Below are 21,819 nucleotides of genomic sequence, written 5' to 3'. Positions count from 1 at the left end.
AATAAGACACTTTTCAAAACAAAAAACATGGCGGATCGAGTAAGCGCATTGAACCGCTCAGTGCAGTTTACCCCAGCGGAAAATATGAGTTTGTTGGAGTATAACAGTTACAAGGATATTTTACTTGGGAAATTTAGTGGAGAATGTAGTAACAAGAAGAAACGTTTAATTTGGAAAAAGATTGCTACGACAGTGTCAGCGTTAATCCGACCGTTGTGCGGAGCATTAAAGACGTACAGAAAAGATACAAAAACATGGTACAAGATGCCAAAAAATAAATATTTAAGAGGAAATATCCAAAAACGGGAGGAGGACCCCAAAAGAAACTTAAAGACACCACTGAAATGGTGATGAATATAAATGGAACTCGCTCATGGGGTTTTCTCTCTATAGCCCCCCCTCCCATCCTATCTGCCGTCCCTAAACTCAAGCGTTTGCCACCATTTCTCTACTTTCCACAAGCAGGAATCATCATCCACCTCTTCAGGAATCAATCTATCTCTCGCAGCCTATTACACCAGGCTAAAGCTTGACACTCCTAATAAACGGTCAATCAAATCTGAATGAGGACGCCAATAATCCAGTCAAGAAATGCTCAAATCAATTCTTGAAATGCTTATCATTACTGAATATTGTAATTGAACACTTAAAAAAACAATTATGAATGGAATAATCAACTATACAATCTTTTGCCTTCACTTATCCATCAACATACTCACATTCCCTTTGTCCACCTCTCTTATCCCTATACATTCATCCCTGCACAGATCAGATTGCAATGGTTGGTCACATTTTAATTAAAATCCTCTAGAAGGGTCCTATGTAATCCCTCCCTGGTTAAGAAGCTTGAAGAGCGAGTACAAAAGACTACACATAAATCTTTGCTTTATTATGTCCTAAGGCTGTAATCAAATCCATCCGGTGAACTTGTCAAGAAGGCTCATGTCTCTTCAAACAAATCTTAGACTTCATCTAACACCAAACACTGTTTACACTAAACAAACACACTATTTATGCAATATCCCAGCACCAGATCATACTTGTTAAAAAGTATAAAGTTTGTCGTCATGACAACCTGTTGCCATGGTCCACGGTGGTCCCTGTTTTAATGAGAGTGACAATGTAATACACCTTTATGTGTCCCTAGAATAAAATTGCTTTGCATTCCGATCCATGACTCATGAATATGTATTTCACATAAAAACAAGCCTGTTTTTCAACACCTACTGATTCAGCCTCACAGTACGTAAAGGGCTTATTGTCTGTGATTGATAGTGGGTTTCAGAGATGTCTTTAATAAGCGGTAAGAAGCTGGTTGATGAATCATCACACAGCAGATGGATGCTTTTGAGCAAACAGATGGCCTGCTACATGAGGTCAATTAATCCACAGATCTCCATTATATTGGCCACATACCTTCATCCTCTCAAAGGTATGGATGTCAGGTGCATTACATAATCTGAAATGTGGGTGTTTGATAAAGTGATATATAAATAGATATGTTCAAGCAGATGTCTGCTTAGAAGAGCTTAGGTAGACTTTGAGGAGTAGTTGGTATTAAGGGCCATCGGCTAATTGGATTCAGAAACCTCTTACAAAGAGAGTTTACTGTATGTATATTATTACACATCAACTACTGATAATTAAGATCTCTCGTAATCAGGGGTTTGACGGTCTCTTAGTAATTAACATCCGCATATTCCTCTGAGATTTCAGTCGAAATTTAAAACAACTCTACAACTAGGATCTGGCTCAAAATTGTTGATGAGCCTTACAGTATGAATTTTGCTGTTGACTGGACACAACTAAAAACAAACAACTGTATGCAGGGATTAAAGTGAAAAAAATTCTTCTGACTGAAATTTTTTTCAGGCCAAGTCATATTCCTGTAACTTTATTTAAATAGTCGAGACCAATAGCGTTTTAAGGGAAGATGTTTAAAACCGATCTAATATTGAGTAATTTAAAAGCTATTTTAATCTATGAAAAACAATTACTTATCCTGACAAATAATCAACCATCTACATAACTTTTCAGTGCATGTTTTTATTTATCTTATGAGACCAAACAATGCTAAACTATATTAATATGTGCCATGGCAAATTGTTTTGGCTGAGGGCAAAGTGAAGTTTTATAACTGTATTATGTAGGCTATATTTAACTTTAACTTTGTAGCCTATTACAGAGCTGACTTATGTTTAATTGAATTGTTTGCTTTATTTCTCATTGTATAGCTTATTATAGCCTATCTATTAGGCTACTACTTTTGAACGGGATATTAGCATTAAAACTGACATTTAACAAAAAAGAGACATGGTTGTGTAATTTTATATATTCTAAAATATATAAAATATTATATTACTATGCATTCTCTTCACTGTATGTGTACGCATAATACAATAAAACGATACAACCCTGTCTGTTTGTTAAATGTCAGTTTTAATGATAAATAATGTTTCATATTTTTAAAATGAAAACAAAAAGAAGCAGGTTTGTGTTTTAGCTATATTTCGTGTTGTTATAACTATATGATAAATCAATGTGCGTTGCCTGAACCACATTTGTGTGGCCATTTATATGTTTATGATAATAATTATGTTCATTTATAAAAGAAAAGAGGCACAGTGGTGTTGATGAAAAAAGGCAGAGTTGATAACCGGAGTAGCCGCGTGCTGAGTGACGCGATCAAGAACGCGCTGTTAGCAGCGTCCTCTCGTCCTCGGGAGTTTGTTCTCCTGAGTCGAACTTGGCAAGTCCGAACTACCAAGGACGCAAGTCCGAAGTTTGCATACTTGGTATTGAGAAACGACCAATATTGACCCGCGTTCTGTTTTCTATCATGGGATCGCAGCAAACGAGCTGTAGCCTCGCCTGACAAGATTGAGTGAACAGGGTCCAGGGAGCAGTTTTTCCGTGAGCGGGAATTGAAAAACCGGAGTGGACCATGAGCAAAGTGATTACAGAATGCTTAGAGTGGAGAGAGGAACCTGCTTTTGCTCCACTCCAGGCTTTATCACATCCCTCCTCAGCAGGGTGAATACGCATCATCTTTCCTTAATTTAAGACCTATTCAAACTAAAATTAAGACATTTATCACACTGTTTGCGAAATGAAAGCCTATTTACGGCCTTAAAATTATGAAAAGTTAATTTAAGACATAAGGACAGACGGGAACCCTGCAATTGACGGATATCCGTCATAGACTCGCTGCAATTAACGGAAATCCGTCGTAGCGACGGAGAACTTTAATCCCTGTGTATGCAAACATATATTACTATTTACAAAAAGCAGGATGTAAAATGGTTGAGAATATTCTAAAAGATTTTTCTGAGCTCCTAACGTCAATTATTTAAGAGCACTACTTTTTGAACGGCAAGTAAATTTCTAGTAATCTAATAGTGACAGTAGCTATATACATATATATTTTTAATTTAAGTAGCTATTTATTATATACTTGTACTTATTTCAATAGTGACTAATATCTATTGAAATTATTCACTAATACTTATTCCAATGGTGACATGTAGGCTACCTATTCCATAGGAATCAGTGGGTCAGACACCAACATTCACTTTTGAGTATTAAATAATCCTAAAAGAACTAGAATCTTTTTCAGTTTCACTAGTATCTGTTCAATTGAAACTTTTGCTGCGATTCATTATCCTTGTAACAAGTAACAAAATATGTATTCACAACACAATTTGGCTAATATTTTAACTTATATTTAACAAATATAAGTATTTGTTTATATCATTAGTCGTTAACTATTCACATAGTTACTAATATCTGTTCCATTTTATTTTAGAAGTAACTGAATAGACATTAGCACATAGCTATTACAGACTAGTGTAGCAGATTCCTATTGTTACAATACAATTTTTGTGGGACAATAATATGTAAAGTAATTCTAGGAACAAATTTTTCTGTCTCATAAACAAGCACTAGCTTTGAATAAATATGTGTAAGTAAGTAGGCCTACACGTCCTAGTAAAAGTAAAGCTTGAATATAGGCTATACTAGCAACGTTTTGAGTTACTAGCATAATGAATAAAACTGGAATAGACACCAGCAAAAAAAAAGAAAAGAAAAAATGCATACTAGTCAGAACCAAGTTTAAAGTATATTAGCCAAATTGGGAATACGTATTTTGTTACTGGTTACAACAGGATAATGAATCGCAGCAAAAGTCTAGTGAACAGATAGTGAAACTGAGAAAGATTCTAGTTATTTTAGGATTATTTAATAACAACATACACATAACCCAAGCGCTAGTAATAACAAAACCAGATTAAAGTGTTCAACGGCTTGCCATAGGCACCTGTTCTCCGTCTCTATAGCCTGTGTTATGTAAAAGCATCGCATCATCCACTGCCATAATCTCGCCGACTGCATCAATCCTGTGGCGATTTGTGATTTTAGGTTGTCGAATAACCAGACACATCACCTTATATAATAACGTACACTTGCTCTGTTTTCCTTTAATATTACTGTTCGACTTATAAGTAACATATACGATATTTTTATAGATATGCTAGAGTAACAGACCGGTGGCACTCGTGGCGGAATCGCGGTTCAATCCCGTAGAATTTCTTGCGCTGACCAAAATAATTTTACTAGAATTTATTCAATAAGACACTATGTGTGAAGTATAAACTTACCTATCCAGCAAATGTGATCCAAAAATATACAGCCTGCACCCCGCACTTCTCCCTGCGATATAATCCTCCCGTTTAATTCTACAAAAATAAATATGACTTTCTAGAACGGAGCAGGCGCGTACCCTGTATTGGCTCGGACTGGTTGGATGCCAACAACCAGCCACCAATATTTATCTGTCGTGACTCCGCATGTCGTGTGACAGATAGCGAGAACGTGCTCGCTGCCGTTGACCGCTGGTTCAATCCATTCGCCGCACCGAGGGGTATTCCGAAAACATGACACTGCACATTTACACTACACTGGGATAAAACCACACCAAAACAATATTACATAGTTGGCCTTCCGATACATGTTTATCTCGTTTAGACTTTATCAATTCATATTTATAAAGCATTTCAGTTAAACACGCAAATTAAAATATTTGCTGTGCAGCTTATCTATAAAAGATTTTGCATTTTGAATAAACATAACGTCACATCCTTCAGAATTCTTAATTATTATTTTTATTCTGTTCTTTTAACTTAATATTCATGACATTTTCTTAAATTAGTGTGTTTTAAGTGGTTAATTATTGAATTTTATTTACATCAGGTCTGGCTTATATCAGGAGAACTCTTGTTTTCCTCATGGCTTCCAGGAGATGACTTCAATGGCAGTGGAGGCAGCTCTCTGGATGATGGAGTTAGGGTGTGCGAGTCTAGACTTCAGCAGAGGCACATGCTCCAGCATCTGTGCCCGGGCCCTAGGAACCTCTGCCAGGACTGTAAGGGCACGGAGGGCATTGGCACACACGGCTATATTCTCACTCACCACCAGCCGCATCAGAGGGGCGATGGCACCTGCGTCCAGTGCCTCGGACTTACCTATAAACAGGCAGAAAATAAGATCTTGGATGTATAATCTAATACAGGGGTTTTCAAGTGAGTGTTAAGGGGTCAGCAGGAAAGTTCAGAGAAAAAATTGTGTAAAAATACATTTAAAAAAAATTATAACAAAAAAAACCCTAACAAAAAAAATGATTACAATAATTGAAATCTACAGAATTTGATATTACCACATGCTTCTATAATTTCTTAGAAATTATAATTATTTTATTCAATAGTCAACACCGTTTCTTCTTGGGTTTATGATCTAAATTTACTTTGATGGTGAGTAGAAAAAAGCTATGTAATAGAAAATAAATATTCTGTCATGATTCTGCCTTAGTATTCTTGATTTTCCTAGTCGTGAGGCAGGATCATGACAGAATCATGTTTTATGTACAAGCGCATGGTCTGTTATTTGGACCATGTGCTTGTGTTGTCTCGTCTCGTTACCCCGCCCCCTTGTTATCCTCGTCTTGTGATTATTGTCTAGTCAGTTTCACCTGTCCTCGTCATTAGTGTTCCCTATTTAATCCTCTTGTATCTGCTGTCTTTGGTCGGTTCATTGTGATTGTTATCTGAGTGTTAATCTTTGTCAAACCTTTGTCAGAGTCTGTGAGTATCTTGTCAAGAGTTTTAGTCCTGTTGTGCTATTGCCTGTAAAGGTTATTTGTGTCCCTATAGTTATCTGTCTCAGTCTAGTTAGTCTTCATAGTCCTGTCTTGTTTTGCCCCCTCGTGGGCTTTGTTTTCCCGGTTATTTGTTTTAATAAATCGTGTTGCCTTGACTACTGTCTGCTATTGGGTTCATCCTTCCTCACCCTCATAACAGAATGAACCGACCAATACAGAACCCAGCGGACAGTATGTCCTCGCCTGTCAATTGCCAGTCGGACCCTAAGGATTGGTGGTACCAGGCCATCGCTGACGCAAAGAGGGGCAAACTCCCGATTCCCGCCCAGGGACAGCGATCGGTAAGGGAGTATGCTCGGGTCGCGAATGAAAGGAGGTTTTTCTTACCAGAACTCCTCCTTAACCGCTACCTCGTCGCAGGTCTCAACTCCCCTCCACCCCTGGCTGAACGGGAGGAGCTGGTGACCCGTCCGTTCACGGAGATGGTGGATCGTTTATCGCGGAGAGAGTCATAAGCACCCTCGAGCTCACCATCACCCAAGGTGTCAGTGATCCCGGAGGGTCGTGTTATAGGCGTCGCGACGCTTGGGGACCAGGCTGGCTCCCTCACGACTCCCGAGGTTTCATCCACACCCGCAAGTCTCCGTGGAAAACGAGGGAGACGGATTTCCTGGGAGTCTGCTTCGGAGTCTTCAGCGACGGAGTCTTCCCTGCCTGAGACAGCCCTCCCACTTCCAGTCATGGACCCTGCTGCGCTTCTCCTGCCGATCTCCAGTCCAGCTGTGACATCAGCTCCGCGTCCCAGAAGGAAGAGGAGGAAGGGGCCCTCTTGTCCTCCGTCTCTGTCTTCCCATGAGCCCGCTCCAGCAAGCGCCGTCCATGAGCCCGCTCCAGCAAGCGCCGTCCATGAGCCCGCTCCAGCAAGCGCCGTCCATGAGCCCGCTCCAGCAAGCGCCGTCCATGAGCCCGCTCCAGCAAGCGCCGCCCTAGAGGCCGCTCCAGCAAGCGCCGTCCCAGAGCCCGCCTCAGCAAGCGCCGTCCCAGAGCCCGCTGAGAGAGTTGCGGCCGATCTAGCCGCTAAGGAGGTTCTGCGAGCAGTTTCAGCTCGTCAGGAGATGCCTGTCATCATTGCGGCCAAGACCCTTTCCGATTACCTGTCTCGTCTCGTCGCTATTCTTGAACCCCCTGTCTGTCCTGCCTTGTCCTCAGCTCCCAAGCCTGTCTCTGTGAGCGCTGCACCTGATCCTATCCCGGTGAGCGCTGCACCCGAGCCTGCCGCTGTCATTGCTGCACCCTGTCCTGCCCCTTTGCCTGCTATGTCTCACGTCAGGAGTCCCGGTTCCGCATCCTCTGTGTCCTCGTCTGAATCTGTTGCTGCTAATTCCCGGTCTGTTTCCCCGTTCGTCCCTGTCTCCACCAGCCCCCGGACTGTTTCCCCGTTTGTCCCTGTCTCCACTAGTCCCCGGACTGTTTCACCGTTCGTTCCTGTCTCCACTTGTCCCCGGACTGTTTCCCCTGTCACCATTAAACCCCGGACTGTTTCTCCCAAGACCTCTACTCATGTGTCCCCGTCCAAGCCTGCCCGGAGTTCTCGTCCTCAGCCCTCCTCCCGTGGAACCAAGACCCCCAGTCCTCCCATCCACCCTGGACCTCCCCCCATGAACTCTGTGTTTCCTCCACCTCCTTTGCCTTGTATGTTGTTTTTGATTTTTCACCCTAACCCTGTTATTGTTTATTCCTGTTTGCCATTGTTAGTGTTTTCCATGTTTTGTTGGTTCGTGTCTTTGTCACAGTCTGTCATGTCCCGTGTTTAATGTCCCCTTGAGGAGCGTCTGGTAGCCGCTCCTTAAGGTGGGGGTTCTGTCATGATTCTGCCTTAGTATTCTTGATTTTCCTAGTCGTGAGGCAGGATCATGACAGAATCATGTTTTATGTACAAGCGCATGGTCTGTTATTTGGACCATGTGCTTGTGTTGTCTCGTCTCGTTACCCCGCCCCCTTGTTATCCTCGTCTTGTGATTTATTGTCTAGTCAGTTTCACCTGTCCTCGTCATTAGTGTTCCCTATTTAATCCTCTTGTATCTGCTGTCTTTGGTCGGTTCATTGTGATTGTTATCTGAGTGTTAATCCTTGTCAAACCTTTGTGAGATTCTGTGAGTATCTTGTCAAGAGTTTTAGTCCTGTTGTGCTATTGCCTGTAAAGGTTATTTGTGTCCCTATAGTTATCTGTCTTAGTCTAGTTAGTCTTCATAGTCCTGTCTTGTTTTGCCCCCTCGTGGGCTTTGTTTTCCCGGTTATTTGTTTAATAAATCGTGTTGCCTTGACTACTGTCTGCTATTGGGTTCATCCTTCCTCACCCTCATAACATATTCTCCAGATAATTGTTCACACTATCTGTGGAACTGGAAAAACTGAGACATCTGTTCAAGGAAGGGTTGACATCAATTTGAGACATAGGTCTAGGTAAACTTTTCAGATTTTCTAGATACATTGTTTTCATTATGTATTTTTGCAATTGGTTGTTATTTAATCTTATTTGAAAGCCACTCCCTTTTGTAAAGGTTCTTTTAAAATTCTGTTTGCCTGAGAAACATTTGATATCTAATAAGACCTTTAAGTTGGCCGAAACGTCATTGGTTTAAAGAAATTAAATCGGTTATGTTTGTAGAGTGAGTGTTGCACCTTTTTCTAGAGTTTGAAATTATTACTTTTTTAGTTCCCTCTTTAGTTCCCTTTCCCATATCTCTACAGTTGGTTGAGCCCTGCTTTTCAATTTGTGTTTTTCACTGTATAAAAAGGTCTCTATACTCAAATGTATTGCTGCCTTTAACCTGTTAACCTTCACCAGTGCGTGGGCGCTCTGAAGCGTTTTTTTTTTAAATAGTTCAAAGTTACTATCATATTTAATGTTATTAACTTGACAAACTATACATCATTAAAACGATATAAGACTCAAGTTTCAGTATTTGACCACTATTGTATTCTGAGAAACTTATAGTGACAGCTATGTCTTAATTTGTGTCAGGAGTTATGAAATTAAAAAATGAGTCGTTACCTTTAATATGAATTATGAGCGTCAGCTGGTCTCATTCAGAAAAAACTCCCGTGCGATCGTCATGACAGTGCTTGACAAAACAACGTCCATCAGGGCTTTTAGCTCAAACATGTGCAGATTTGGAGAAATATTGATAGATTCTCATAAGTTTACATCAGATTTCTATAGACAGGAATAATATTTATTGAATTTATACCCAAATGCGTCGATGTAATCATTTTGAGCGCTGGATTCGCTGATGTACTGTGTTATCCATTCATACTGAAGTCTGAGGGCGCTGTTTGCACAGTAAAGTCCATATATGGATCACATGAAGAAGAGCCATAATCATGTGACATTCAGGAAGTCCTGACACAACAAAGCTATCAGAGATCGCTGTAAAGTGCAGATAAAGATGTTTTGAAGACAATAAACATGATTGCAATGATATTTGATTTACCTGTGTTCTTCGAGTCATGTCAGGTATTTTCATAATAATAGATTATATGTATAATGTAATGCTAATCGAGATAGACTTTCAAATTGTGCAGAATACAATAAAATAATATATTTTCTATCTGATTTTTTTATCTGAAGCCAAATCAGATTACAGAAAGTTATTTAAAACACTCGACTTGCGCTGTAAAGTAAGTTTGGAGCACAAACATAGTTTTATTCTCATAAATTGTCGTGTATTGATGGTGTGCTAAGCTAACATGCTAGCTAGTACTGAGCACCTGCTACCTAACTTCGATGTAATTTTTATGATTTTTTTTCTAAATAAGAATGCTTACTAAAATGTTTCGTTTTTCAAAAAGGGCATTTGATACAGTTTCACTGTGAAGTGAGAACTTTTATAAAATAAATGAGGGATTGAAACAGTGTGAATTGCTAGTCGTTAGTGATTATAATGCAGACAAAAGAAAAGCATATTTAGAGCAATAAACAGGCTGGAGAGGTGTGAATATGTGCAGGGGAGACTGACACTGAATGGGGCTCGTTTTTGCATCACAAAACAATAGAGGCAATAGACTGAATAGATGCTTATAAGATGACAATAAACACCAGTCTAATCAAAATAAAGTCATATGACATGATCTTGAAAAACATTGAACTAAATACAGAGTTTTAGACTTATCATCTTCAGATTTTAAATATAACATGGTCAGACATGTGGCTTTAGCTGCAGTGCATTTCTAGATTGCTACAATGCCAACTTCAATTTTATTTTCATGAAGATGTTTCATAAAAATAAATGTATAATAATTTTACAAAACTTTGAAGCTATTTATAACTATTTTTTTTTCATTATGACAATAATTAATTCTACATTTACAATAAACTTCCAGGTGTCAGCTTTCAAATGAGATCTTACTTGTGCTTTTAGTACAAAGGGTTCATGAACTGTATCTGTTTCGGTTTGGGAATGCCATATCTGGGGATTTTTCAAAAATGGGGTTGCAGGTTAACAGGTTCCCTCGCAAGTGGACCATATTCGTGAGTCTGGGGCATCAAAGAGTCTGAAAACCCCTGATCTAAATTATGTGCATAACTAACATCAACACCATTTAGAGGTTTTAAAGGGATGGTTCACCCAAAAATTAATTATCTGTTATCATTTACTCACCCTCATGTTGTTCCAAACCTGTATGACTTTTACTCTTCTTCTTCAGAAAATATTTTGAAGAATGCTGGTAACCAAAAAGTTTTGGTGGCCATTGACTTCCATTATATGGACAATAAAAAAAAAATGAAAAAGACATTTCTCAAAATATCTATTAACATTCCACAGAATAAAGAACAAAGTCATAGAGGTTTGAGGCAACATGATGGTGAATAGATTATGACAGAATTTTCATTTTGGGGTGAACTATCCCGGTGTTTTCAGATGACATAACAGATGTTGAAGTGTTTCTAACTTCATTCACTGATTGACTAAAAAATTACAAACATCCACAAAGTTGATTTTGTGCTGACCCTTAGTGATAACAGCTGTGTTCATAATGGTCCCTGCAGCATTAGCGACAACCCCTTGGTCCTCATCTGACAGCAGCTTGACCAACATGGGCAGAAGATCCTCCTCACACACCTTCATCTTCCCATCTGCAGGCACACTAAGAACAGGAGAGATATTCAAGGGTTTCTTTTTTTACCTGGTCTCTGTACTCTAATGAATGACCATAGTGAACTTAACCCAAACTAGATTGCTGGGTGCCATGCTGCCTACCTGATTCCCACTAAGGCAGATGTGGCTGCCTGGCGGATGGCGGGGGACGGGTGAGACAGCTGATCTTTCAGGACCGGGATCACATCACTCTCCAGTGCAGGCAGGGCATTCACACTCACACAGGAGCTTAATGTGGAGAGAATTAAAGCACGGATGTTCTCTTCTTCATCGGAGACCTTCAGCACCAATCTGGGCACCAGGCCCATACACACCATAAATACTGCTCCTGTAGAGAATATAACAGAGGACTCTTCAAATGAAAAGCTTCGGCAATAAATTTACTGTGAAACAGAAGTATAAGAAACAATAGTCACCTGAGGGAAATTCAGCGATCCTGTTGAGTGCCAGGTGCACATTTTTACGACAGGCATTCTCAGGGTCCTCTAACAGGTTTGCAAGGGGACCCACAATGTCAAATTTCAAAAAGGCATCTCTGTGTGAACACAATTACATTTAGCCAAATTGCCAAAATGCCTTGTGTTGCAAGTATTTCAGTCGTGTTTTAAAAATTTCACATCCATTCTTGTGATATTAAATATTCAATTTTTAAAGTGTTGGACACTAAAATATCCTTTGATCAGAAATAACTGTTACTGGAAATAACAATCCTTTCTTGATATTTTATTATTAAAATATTTTTGAAGAAGTCTCTTCTGCTCACCAACACTGCGATTATTTGATCAAAAATACAGTAAATGCAGTAATATTGTGAATTTTTTTTTTTTTACAATTTAAAATAACTGTTTCATATTTTAATGTATTTTCAATTGTAATATATTCTTGTGATGCAAAGCTGAATTTTCAGTATCATTACTCACTACATTATTCTAAAATGCTTAGTACTCAAGAAAAATGTATTATTGTTATCGATGAAAACAGTTGTGCTGATTAATATTTTTGTGGAAACCATGATAATAATGAATAAAGTTTCAGGATTGATGAACAGAAAGCTCAAAAGAACATGCACTTATTTAAAATATATTTATTTTGAAATATTATGTTTTTAGTTTCAATTTAATTTAAATTTACCGTCAATTTATCAATTTAATGTGTCCTTGTTGAATAAAAGTATTAAAAGTATCTTTAAAAAAAACCTTTGTGATCCAAACTTTTGAACGGTAGTTAATTACATTTTAGCTGTAAAATAGTTATACTTTTACCTATTTTATTTTTGTAAAAATGATGTAAAGACCTAACATCTAATTAAATTATAAATATTCTACATATAATATAAATATACCTAAATAGGTATTAGTCACTGTCGTTGAATCCTGTTAAGGATCCACTTACTCTGTAACAATTTAACATAGAAAATATATATTTATATAACTTGTATATATATAATAATGTATATAAAAAACACATAGGCTACAGGGCCAAGCACATTCACATGCCAAAAGCTTACACAAACTAGAACACAAGAAAAATATGCCCACGGACTCTTGTATGACTCACCTTCCCAAGCTGTGTGAAGCAAGCACATAAAGCACTTCAGTAGTTTTGACCCTGACTAAGTTATCCTCATCTTGCAGCAAAACCTTGAGTCTTTCCATACATCCTATGATGAGGTCAAGAAATGTTATGGTTGACACCGGGGCATAAAACAAAGTGTGTGGTATCTTCAAAAAGTTTGAATTAATGCACACATTTCTAGTTATAACGTTCGCTTCTATATAATCATATATTTATGGACAAAAAGGTTATTAAATATGTGTTTACCACTGAGAATGGCTTCATATGCGCGCTCGTGGTCATGGACGAGTTCGCAGAGTGCAGCGAGCGCCCTCTGCCGGGTAAACAGCTCGACGTCCTGCAGCTCCATGATCAGCTTTGGAAGCGCCCAGTTCCCGAAAGCTACCGGCGCTTGTGTCGGGTCAATATGCGGCGGGGGCTGTTCGGTTGTTTGCGGACTTGCCATCTTCGTCGACAGGGTGATTCAAATGGGATTTCGTTAAATGTGTTTACATATCAAAAAGTTATTTGTTTCAACGGCCGACTCAAGATTGCAGGATTTTTGAGGGTTCATCATGTCATTATATATTCAAAATGTAAAACAAGTATTCCTAATTTATTTGCATGTTCAAAATCAGAAGTGTTAAAGATAATATTACCTTATTCGCTGGTTATAATAACGTCCTCTGCGCTTTTCCCCCCTTGTATAGTTAGGTTGCTATGGTAACTACGGAATTAACGCATCGCTCTTTTTCAAGTAGTAACGTAAACTCCGTAATTCTCTGTACTATCACTGAAAATATTCGGTGTTCAAGACCTCTATCACTTTTATGGCATAGTCTTCTTTTAGGCTTCGCTGCATATTTAATTAATCTACTTATATTTTTTAACTTATAAACAAATTTCATATTTATACATGCAAGTTTACTAATTAAAAACCCAACTTTGTGGTTTTGACTGAAGAAAGGCTGTACAGACAGTAAAAGACTCTGAAAAAAAACCTATAAAAACGTTTGTGAGCTCTACAATGTATTTATTTGATTTTTATATGTTTATTTATTTGGTAACACTTTACAATAAGGTTGCATTAGTTAACTTCTTAATTAATGTTAACTTCAACATTTACTAATACATTATTGAAATCAAAAGTTGTATTTGTGATGAGACCTTATTGTAAAGTGTTACCATCTATATTATGTAGATGGTTTTCTCTTTTTTCTTTTCTTTTTTATGTTTGTTCATATGTTGAATATTTGTTTTTTTGTTCAATATTTGCATTTGAACTTAAGTGTATGTGTGCATGTGCATCTATTCAGTAAAAAAAAAAAAAGCAAGAGAGATAAAAAGTTGTTAGGTGTGTTAATTTTAATACGTTCATTTAAACTTTATTTTAATGGAAAAGACCCGTACAAAGCAGGAAAATTGACCGAATACATTTCAAATGAACAAGCTGCACAAAGTTACTGCCCTAAAAATATTAAAACCCACATTGATGCATATTTCTTCTCTCCCTCGATTTTCATTTTAACTAATGGCGATAGTGTGTCTTAGGCATATAATTGAATGTGAAGGTTGATCAGTTGTCTGAGGAAGCCTGGGTTGGGGTAGATGCCTCTTCTTTCTTTTACCTTCTTGATTGCCTCTGTCAGCGTCATGTTTTGTTTTAGCATGAGATATGCCAAAACTATAGTTGCAGACCGACTCACTCCAACTTGACAGTGAACCAGGATTTTGCCTTTGATTAAAAAATATTTGAGTTTAATGGTAGTTGCTTATTTCTTCTAAGGTAGACTGGGTTAGGTTTTGTACACACAACCACTTACCTCCCTCTTCCAGTGCTGTATGTATAAACTCAGCCCCATTGTTAAAGTGGGCACTCATGTCATACATGGGTGAATCATATGCGCATATGCCCATGTACGTGATGCCCATGCCATCATAAATCTCGCCATCATGTCTGGAGCTGTGGGCGCAGTTCAGGACATGGGTGAATTGCATACTTCTCAGCTCTGCGCAATTCACAGCTATACCCCTAACGAAGAGAAAATGCATATTTATTATCTTTGTGATTTTGAATATTCTAATTTTAAAGTTTTGGACACTCTAAAATGTTCTTTGGGCAGAAAGATAATTTTCTTTCTAGAAATAACAATGACTATGTTAAACGCTTAAAAGACAGGGCGGGACACAACAGCTACTCTCCTTTTTTTTAAATAGCCAGTAGCGTTTCGTTTATATTACAGCTCGGCCAGAGCCGTTGAGCTCGGTAAAGTCGCAGTTTCCTCCTAATCTCTAACCGTTTCACCTCCAAATCTCCTTCATATCGCTTTAAAATATAGCATTCTGGGCAGGATTCAAATGGGTCTGATACGTTTTGTCTTCTGTGCCGACTCACGCATATGATCCGCTCTGTGCTATCATGTCTCTGGACTGAAGCAGACTGTGCGGGCTGTGGCAGTTCGCATGACACTAACGTGAAATCATTAGACTTCATTCACCCCAATGGAAAGCATATTTACACTGTCTGAATTGTTCCATATTCCCTATGTAGTGCACTATGTGCCATTTACCATGTAGAAAATAGTAAATGTGTGAACAAGTTGCCAATTTTAGCCGCAGCTTCAGTGTCTATTTGGGGGCGGGATGCAGATTCTAGAGAGCATTTGATTGGGCAGAAAATCTGACGAGAAGCTGAAGTGCAGAGTGATGTCATCAAAATCAGGCAAAAAAATTCATGGGGACTTCTTTTTGGAAAGAATCTAATCAAAGCAAGTTTTTGTATAAATCTTCTTTTATTTATTGGAAAGTTGTATATTCATAAATGTAAATATACAAAAAAGATTACCCTGGTTTAACATCTTCAAACAAGAACTGAATTTGTATTTAAATACAATCTGACTAATAAGAAAGCTATAAAAACATCTAGAATTTACGCCATGTTTAATATTCTTTGGTAATATGCTTTTATTAATTTTTGTGCCCTCCCCCTTTTTTTCTTTTACATTTCTTGAGAAATATTTTTCAATAGGCTAATTAGGCTCTTGTTGAACATTGATAGCTTGTTTATTGTCTAAAAGTGTGTTTCTGTGTTATTTTATCCTCTGTTTGTTAAAATTTGAATAAAAAACTACATAACTTGACTAAAAAACTTTTCAACTAGCCTACAGTAGAAACTACAGAAGTGTATATTTAATTTTAATACAGTTATATAAAGCTACATGAGTCAATTGGAGAAACGGGAAAAATTGCAGTCTGCTTACATGTCCCCTATGTAAAGATGGGGCCAGACTTCATCTGCGTCGTTAATGATGATGGTTTTTCCTGGATATAGAAGATCATCAACTCCCTTCATCGCTAAAGCGGGAGAGGTGAAATCAATTGAACTTGAAGTACCTTGTGAATATTTCGACCTGAAACATACGGAGCCCCTAAAAGGTCATGGTGAAGGGAAAAAATAGGCAAAAAATAGGAAAAATTATTTCTCACATTTGATCCGTGACCACAGCAATTTCAACGGGAATTTAATCCCATAATAAACACCCTCTCAAGTCAAAATTTTAATGCGATGAGCTCGTAATCACGACATCTGAAGTGGGAAGTAGGAAATTTCCAATAGCCCGTGAAGGCAGCATAAATGCCCATTAACAACTTCAAATCTCATACTACGGAGCCCCTGGCCTTGGGACATGGTGGTGGAAAAAAATATGAGAAGTCAATGCGTTGTCTCTCAAATGTTTTGCAAAAACTTTTGCATGCTGCCGAGAAACTTTGCGTACGCTCGAACACAAAGTTTCTTGGAGAAACGCAAAAAGCATTGACATTATTTTGCCTACAAACTTTTTTCCCACCACCTTGAAAGAACAAACTCGGTAGGACGCGAGGACACAGAACGCATCTTTGTGAGAATTGAGATGTGCTGCGATCTTGTTGCTGAACTGACTGTCATAGCATATTATAAGTAGCAGCTAATGCACAATAAATACAACATAACATCACAAACAAGTGTCATAACCTATTAAAACATTTCTTTCATATTATTATAGACATTATTTTCCTGCATGTATTTGTGAAAATGAGTATGTTTAATGTTACCTATGCTTTATTAATGTTAAAGGGATACTCTACTGGTTTTTCATATTAAACTATGTTATTCCCTTAATAATAAGTCGGCAGAATACCATAGCAAGTGCTTGGGAGCACTTCGACTCGGCGCAGTAATATCATCTCTCGTGAAAAGTCCGCTCTTGTTGAAATGAGAGGGAGGAGGAGAGGGAGCGGGGGGAGAGCACTTTTCATGAGAGATGATATTACTACGCCGAGTCGAAGTGCTCCCAAGCACTTGCTATGGTATTCTGCCATACAATATAGTTATCCATTTTACACGCTTAGAAAAGCGCAACGTTTTATTTTGTGTCACCGTCCTAGGTCGAGTTACACTACTCGTGTAACTGTATTTAAATAGGGAAAACGTGGAGGTGTTTGGTCGCTTCTCTTCTGGGCACGTATTGAATGAACAGGGCTGAGATAAGATCTAACAAAGTTTCGCCGCAAGACAGCGATTTAGTGCACGCACTGAGACGAGAGAGGTATGTATCAACTCGTCTTTGTTAAGGGAATAACATAGTTTAATATGAAAAACCAGTAGAGTATCCCTTTAAGATTTTTTTTAATATGCCAATAAAAATACTGCCGGCTCTCTTGAAGTCTTTATCACTTTATTAAAATTAAGCAAAAGAAACGGACACGTTTACTTTCTCAAGCTGTCACGTATTTGTGAGCTTGATGCGGGATTCGCGGGAATCTCTTAAGTAAGAACGAGAAGATTAAAGCTTACAGGCTTCCGTACGTCGACTGCCTGCACCATCTTCTGGGATTTCTAATATCAAGAACACATCCGGGTACTTTCATTCATCCTCTGTACTTGCATTCTTGTGAATTGGAATTTAACCTCGATGGTGGTTGATGAGGTAGTATGAGAACACAAGGACGCAAGATCACTAAAGAACGCATATCGAGAAACAGTCAATGCATAGCAACGCTTCCCCTTCTAAAAAAAAACTGGCCAATTGTCACGAATAAGCAAATCGCCTGAAAATACTGACGAGCCTAGGGGCAGTATAAAATGCGGAGGAGAGACAATTGCGTCAGAATCAAACTGAACGCTGCACAGCTGATCGAGGGGCGAACATGGCGGCCTACGCAATGTCTCGTTCCCGCCTCTCAGGGAACTGAGGTTACAACAGTAACTGGAGACGTTCCCTTTCGAGAGTGGTCACTTCAACATTGAGTAGCAATTTTGAGGGAACTGTATACAATCCCGCCGTCAGAGTGGCGAAGATCAGCCCGTAGAAACAGGGCTAAAGTTACACCAAACAAGCAGTAGAACAGTACACAATTCAACCAATAGGGACGCCACTGGGAGTGCTCACAGCTGATAGGTGGAGCTAGACCAATGAACAGCCAGCTTAGGTACACCAAAATTAGCATATCGGATCAGCTCAAGCGAGCGGGCTACAATGAATACAGGGCAGAACAACAACAGTAAGCACATATGAATGTACATGGGCATACACAGTGTGTCCAGAAGCAGTCTTAGTAAGAAAACCCAAGCAATAAGTGAGGTTATTCACTCACCGAAAGCACTTGAGACACCAAGGACAGCACATCCAACTTGTAAAACTTGCCGAAAGTGTTCTGTGAAGACCAGCCAGCCACAAACCATACAGTATATCCCGATAAGACGTGCCTTTAGATCAGGCCCATGAAGAGAAGATAGCCCTCGTTGAGTGAGCTCTGATGCTGAGGGGGCATTCATATCCCTGGCTCGCATAAGCCAAAGCGATAGCGTCGACTATCCAAGAGAGACCCTCTGCTTAGAAACTACATGTCCTTTAGTACAGCCACCGTAGCAAACCAAGAGCTGGTCCGACTGTCTAAAAAAGTGGAGGTGAAGGCCTTGTGATCAAGGTGGGGGGCTGAGGAAGGCCACAGATGCACGGCGACGGTCTCCTCGATGGGGGGCATGCGCACGTAGTCGTGGGCTTCTGCTCCGTCCACATGGGAGAAGATGGCCTGCGTAGAAGCGTGGTCGCGCACCGACTTGGGTGCAGACCACGACTTCACCACGTGCTAGTGGACATCAGGAAAAACCGGGGTCTTCCTCCTCGAAGCAGCCTGGCGGCGGCTTACTCCTGGTGGGCTCTTCCAGAGCACTCCATGCGAGGTCGAGCTCCTTAACAGCCTTGTCAAAGACTCTGGCGAGCTCCTCTTGGAGGTCTGTGGGGCCTTCTGTGTCAGGGTGGTCCCGCTCCGACGTTGCCCAGTCCTTTTCTGATGCCGAGATGGACATGGAGTCTTCTTCTCCGCGACGTAGGGAGGGGGACGAAGGCTCTCGTCAGAAAAGAGGACTGGGTAATGAGCAATGAACGAGGAATGTTCTTCCGAGTCCTCAGGACGCGCTGCGGTAGGTCGGCTCAGTGCCCACAGTTGGACTTGGTGAAAGCAGCCTCAGCAAGGGCCAGGCCCAGGCAGGTGGTGCAGTAGGCGGTGCAGTACTCATGTGGGTCCGCCGGGCCAATGGGGCCCACGTAAAGTAGGCAGAAGGAAGCCATCGGATGCGGTAAATAAGTATATGTTGTCGTCTTCTTCAGTTGCGTCTTCAGCGATGGCAGCGTGGAGTAAAAGATTCTGACGCAATTGTCGCTCCTCCGCATTTTATACTGCCCCTAGGCTCATCAGTATTTGCATGCGATTTGCATATTAGCGTCAATTGGCCAGTTTTTTTACTGCTGTTATCCTATAAGGTTTCAGGAATTTGGAGAAGGGGAAGAGTTCAGCGTTGCTACACAATGGCTGAAATGACCACTCTCGAAAGGGAACTCATCTGTCTGTAGTATTAATAATCCTGAAGACTGATTAGCAGGTTCAGGTGTGTTTGATTAGGGTTGGAGCTAAACTCTGCACTCCAGGACCGACATTGCCCATCCATGTTATAGATTAAATATAAAAGTAAAGTGGCCAGTAAGTGGTGGCAAGTTACTGTCTTTACGAGTGAGTCATTCATTCAAACGTCTCGTTTAAATCAGGAATTCATTAATTCACGCTGTTCTGCTGTGGCAATGTTTGGAACTCTTTTCGTCAAAATCATGCAAAAAGAAAAAATATTCTCAATATTGTGTTTGAAACTCACTCAATTTTTTTTTACTTATTGTTATATTGATTTATAATACAAAAGCTAAAACATCTACAATCACTCTAATATTGGGGAAAACACTATTGCAATAAACTCTAATATTGGGGAAAACACGTGGTATTGTTGTGGCATTGCTTAACTGTATAATTTTATATCAGTGCTACACAAAATGTGATGAAATTTATAAAACCATAAAGCAAGCATATATTATTATTATAGTATAAATACAAAAAAAAATGTAACAGTAATAGCCATAACAGGTATCGACGAGCCACGCACACATAAGAGTGGTGTTGTGAGGCCGGTGCATAGGCCAGTGCATGGTGGCAGCTGTGTCTCAGGGTGCCAGGTTCAGTGGGAGGCGCTGTCACAGAGTCAGCCACACCGTCACAGCCCCAATCATCACTCAATCACCAAGACCCGCCCACTTGCTCACAATCACCAGAGTACTGACTCGCAGCACCTGCACTCCCTCATCAACACACCCTCTATGCATCTAGCGGCTGGAATGAGACGGCCCTGTTGACAGCCTTTCGCCAGGTTCTGAACCCGGAAGTGCGCCACCAGATGGTCATTTATGATGACACCGTCGGTTTGGAGAGTTTCATTCAGAAAGCTGTGCGTATCTCTCAACGTCACTCATTGGATCATCCCGCATCCTCCTTCATCTGTCGCCCTTCCAGCACCAGAACCCATGCAGGTAGACACTTACCATCTGTCCAACGCTGAGCGTCAAAGAAGACTAACACAGCACTTGTGTCTGTATTGTGGGGGAGAAGGTCATATCATCACCAATTGCCCGATACGACCACCACGCCCAGCGGTGAGTACCATCCAGTTTCTGCCCAAAGTTGCATCTCTCACTCCTTTCCAAATTCTAACCCCAAAATTTCTCGTTTCAGCGCAAGCGCTCATCAACTCCGGGTCTGCAGGGAACTTCATCTCTCATCAACTTCTCCAAAGACTCAACCTCCAGAGGAAACGCTGCTCACAAGAATTAGCCATTTACACCATCCTCGGCAAGCCGCTGGGCCGTGGTCGTGTCCGCCACTTCTCCCCTACAGTCACGCTATGTGTCGGCTGCCTGCATGAGGAGAAGATCTCGTTCTTGGTGCTGGAAGGATCCACCGCTGACATCATCCTGGGACTACCTGAATCGACTACCGGGCCCTTAACGCACAGACTGTTAAATACAGTTATCCTCTTCCTCTGGTCCCTGCCTCATTGGAACAGCTCCGTGGGGCTTGCATCTTCTCCAAGCTGGACCTGCGGAGCGCCTATAACCTCATTCAGATACGTGAGGGTGATGAATGGAAGATGGCGTTCATCACTCCGGCAGGCCACTACGAGTACCAGGTAATGCCGTATGGCCTGTCCAACCCACAACTAGCCCGTTGGGCGCTATTTTTCACACGGTTCGATTTCACCGTAACCTACCGACCCGGTACCAAGAATTGCAAGGCGGATGCCTTATCCCGTCTGTATCATCCTGAACCTGAATCCTGTCCTCCAAAACCAGTTCTCCCTCCAGTCATGGTAGTCAGCCCAATCCAATGGTCCCTCGATGATCAGATCCTCCAAGCCTCCGCCGGGAGGTCCTGAGGGACGGTTGTATGTGCCATCCGCCTGCCGTCTATCCCTCACACACCTCTCCGGGCTCTGGACACCCAGGCAGCCAGCGAACCCTCTCACTCCTACAGGATCGCTACTGGTGGCCCAACATGGCCCAGGATATCTCCCGATAGGCAAGGCAAGGCAAG

The 21,819-nt window shown here is 40.4% G+C and overlaps 3 protein-coding genes across 3 annotated transcripts in view; all 3 read right to left on the bottom strand.

Moving 5' to 3' along the window:
• The window catches only part of LOC130081978 (dematin-like), a 90,880-nt gene extending 85,960 nt beyond the window's left edge, over nucleotides 1-4,920 (bottom strand). The window contains exon 1 of the mRNA XM_056246718.1: nucleotides 4,659-4,920. The gene's annotated coding sequence lies outside the window, so the exon portion shown is untranslated. The remainder of the gene's footprint in view (nucleotides 1-4,658) is intronic.
• Nucleotides 4,921-5,160: 240 nt separating this feature from the next.
• Nucleotides 5,161-13,572, bottom strand: rsph14 (radial spoke head 14 homolog). Its single transcript, XM_056246715.1, has 6 exons — nucleotides 13,135-13,572; nucleotides 12,871-12,973; nucleotides 11,730-11,848; nucleotides 11,416-11,641; nucleotides 11,166-11,302; nucleotides 5,161-5,522 (listed from the first exon to the last, which is right to left on the bottom strand). Exons 1-6 carry the CDS (start codon nucleotides 13,331-13,333, stop codon nucleotides 5,284-5,286), a joined length of 1,023 nt encoding a protein of 340 aa, XP_056102690.1. The 5' UTR covers nucleotides 13,334-13,572; the 3' UTR covers nucleotides 5,161-5,283.
• An 820-nt stretch (nucleotides 13,573-14,392) lies between these two features.
• On the bottom strand, nucleotides 14,393-19,216 carry LOC130081768 (dual specificity protein phosphatase 26-like). The gene is made up of 5 exons (XM_056246475.1): nucleotides 19,018-19,216; nucleotides 18,782-18,911; nucleotides 16,128-16,277; nucleotides 14,691-14,899; nucleotides 14,393-14,602 (listed from the first exon to the last, which is right to left on the bottom strand). The coding sequence occupies exons 1-5, from the start codon at nucleotides 19,214-19,216 to the stop codon at nucleotides 14,415-14,417; spliced, it is 876 nt and encodes a 291-aa protein (XP_056102450.1). The 3' UTR covers nucleotides 14,393-14,414.
• Nucleotides 19,217-21,819: the final 2,603 nt, after the last annotated feature.

Source organism: Rhinichthys klamathensis, unplaced genomic scaffold (assembly GCF_029890125.1).
Source record: "Rhinichthys klamathensis goyatoka isolate OS25496 unplaced genomic scaffold, OSU_Roscu_1.1 h1tg000040l_1, whole genome shotgun sequence".
In the NCBI taxonomy this organism is placed as follows: Eukaryota; Metazoa; Chordata; class Actinopteri; order Cypriniformes; family Leuciscidae; genus Rhinichthys; species Rhinichthys klamathensis.
The sequence above is the reverse complement of the archived record's forward strand: the minus strand, read 5'-3'. Positions and strand labels throughout refer to the sequence as shown.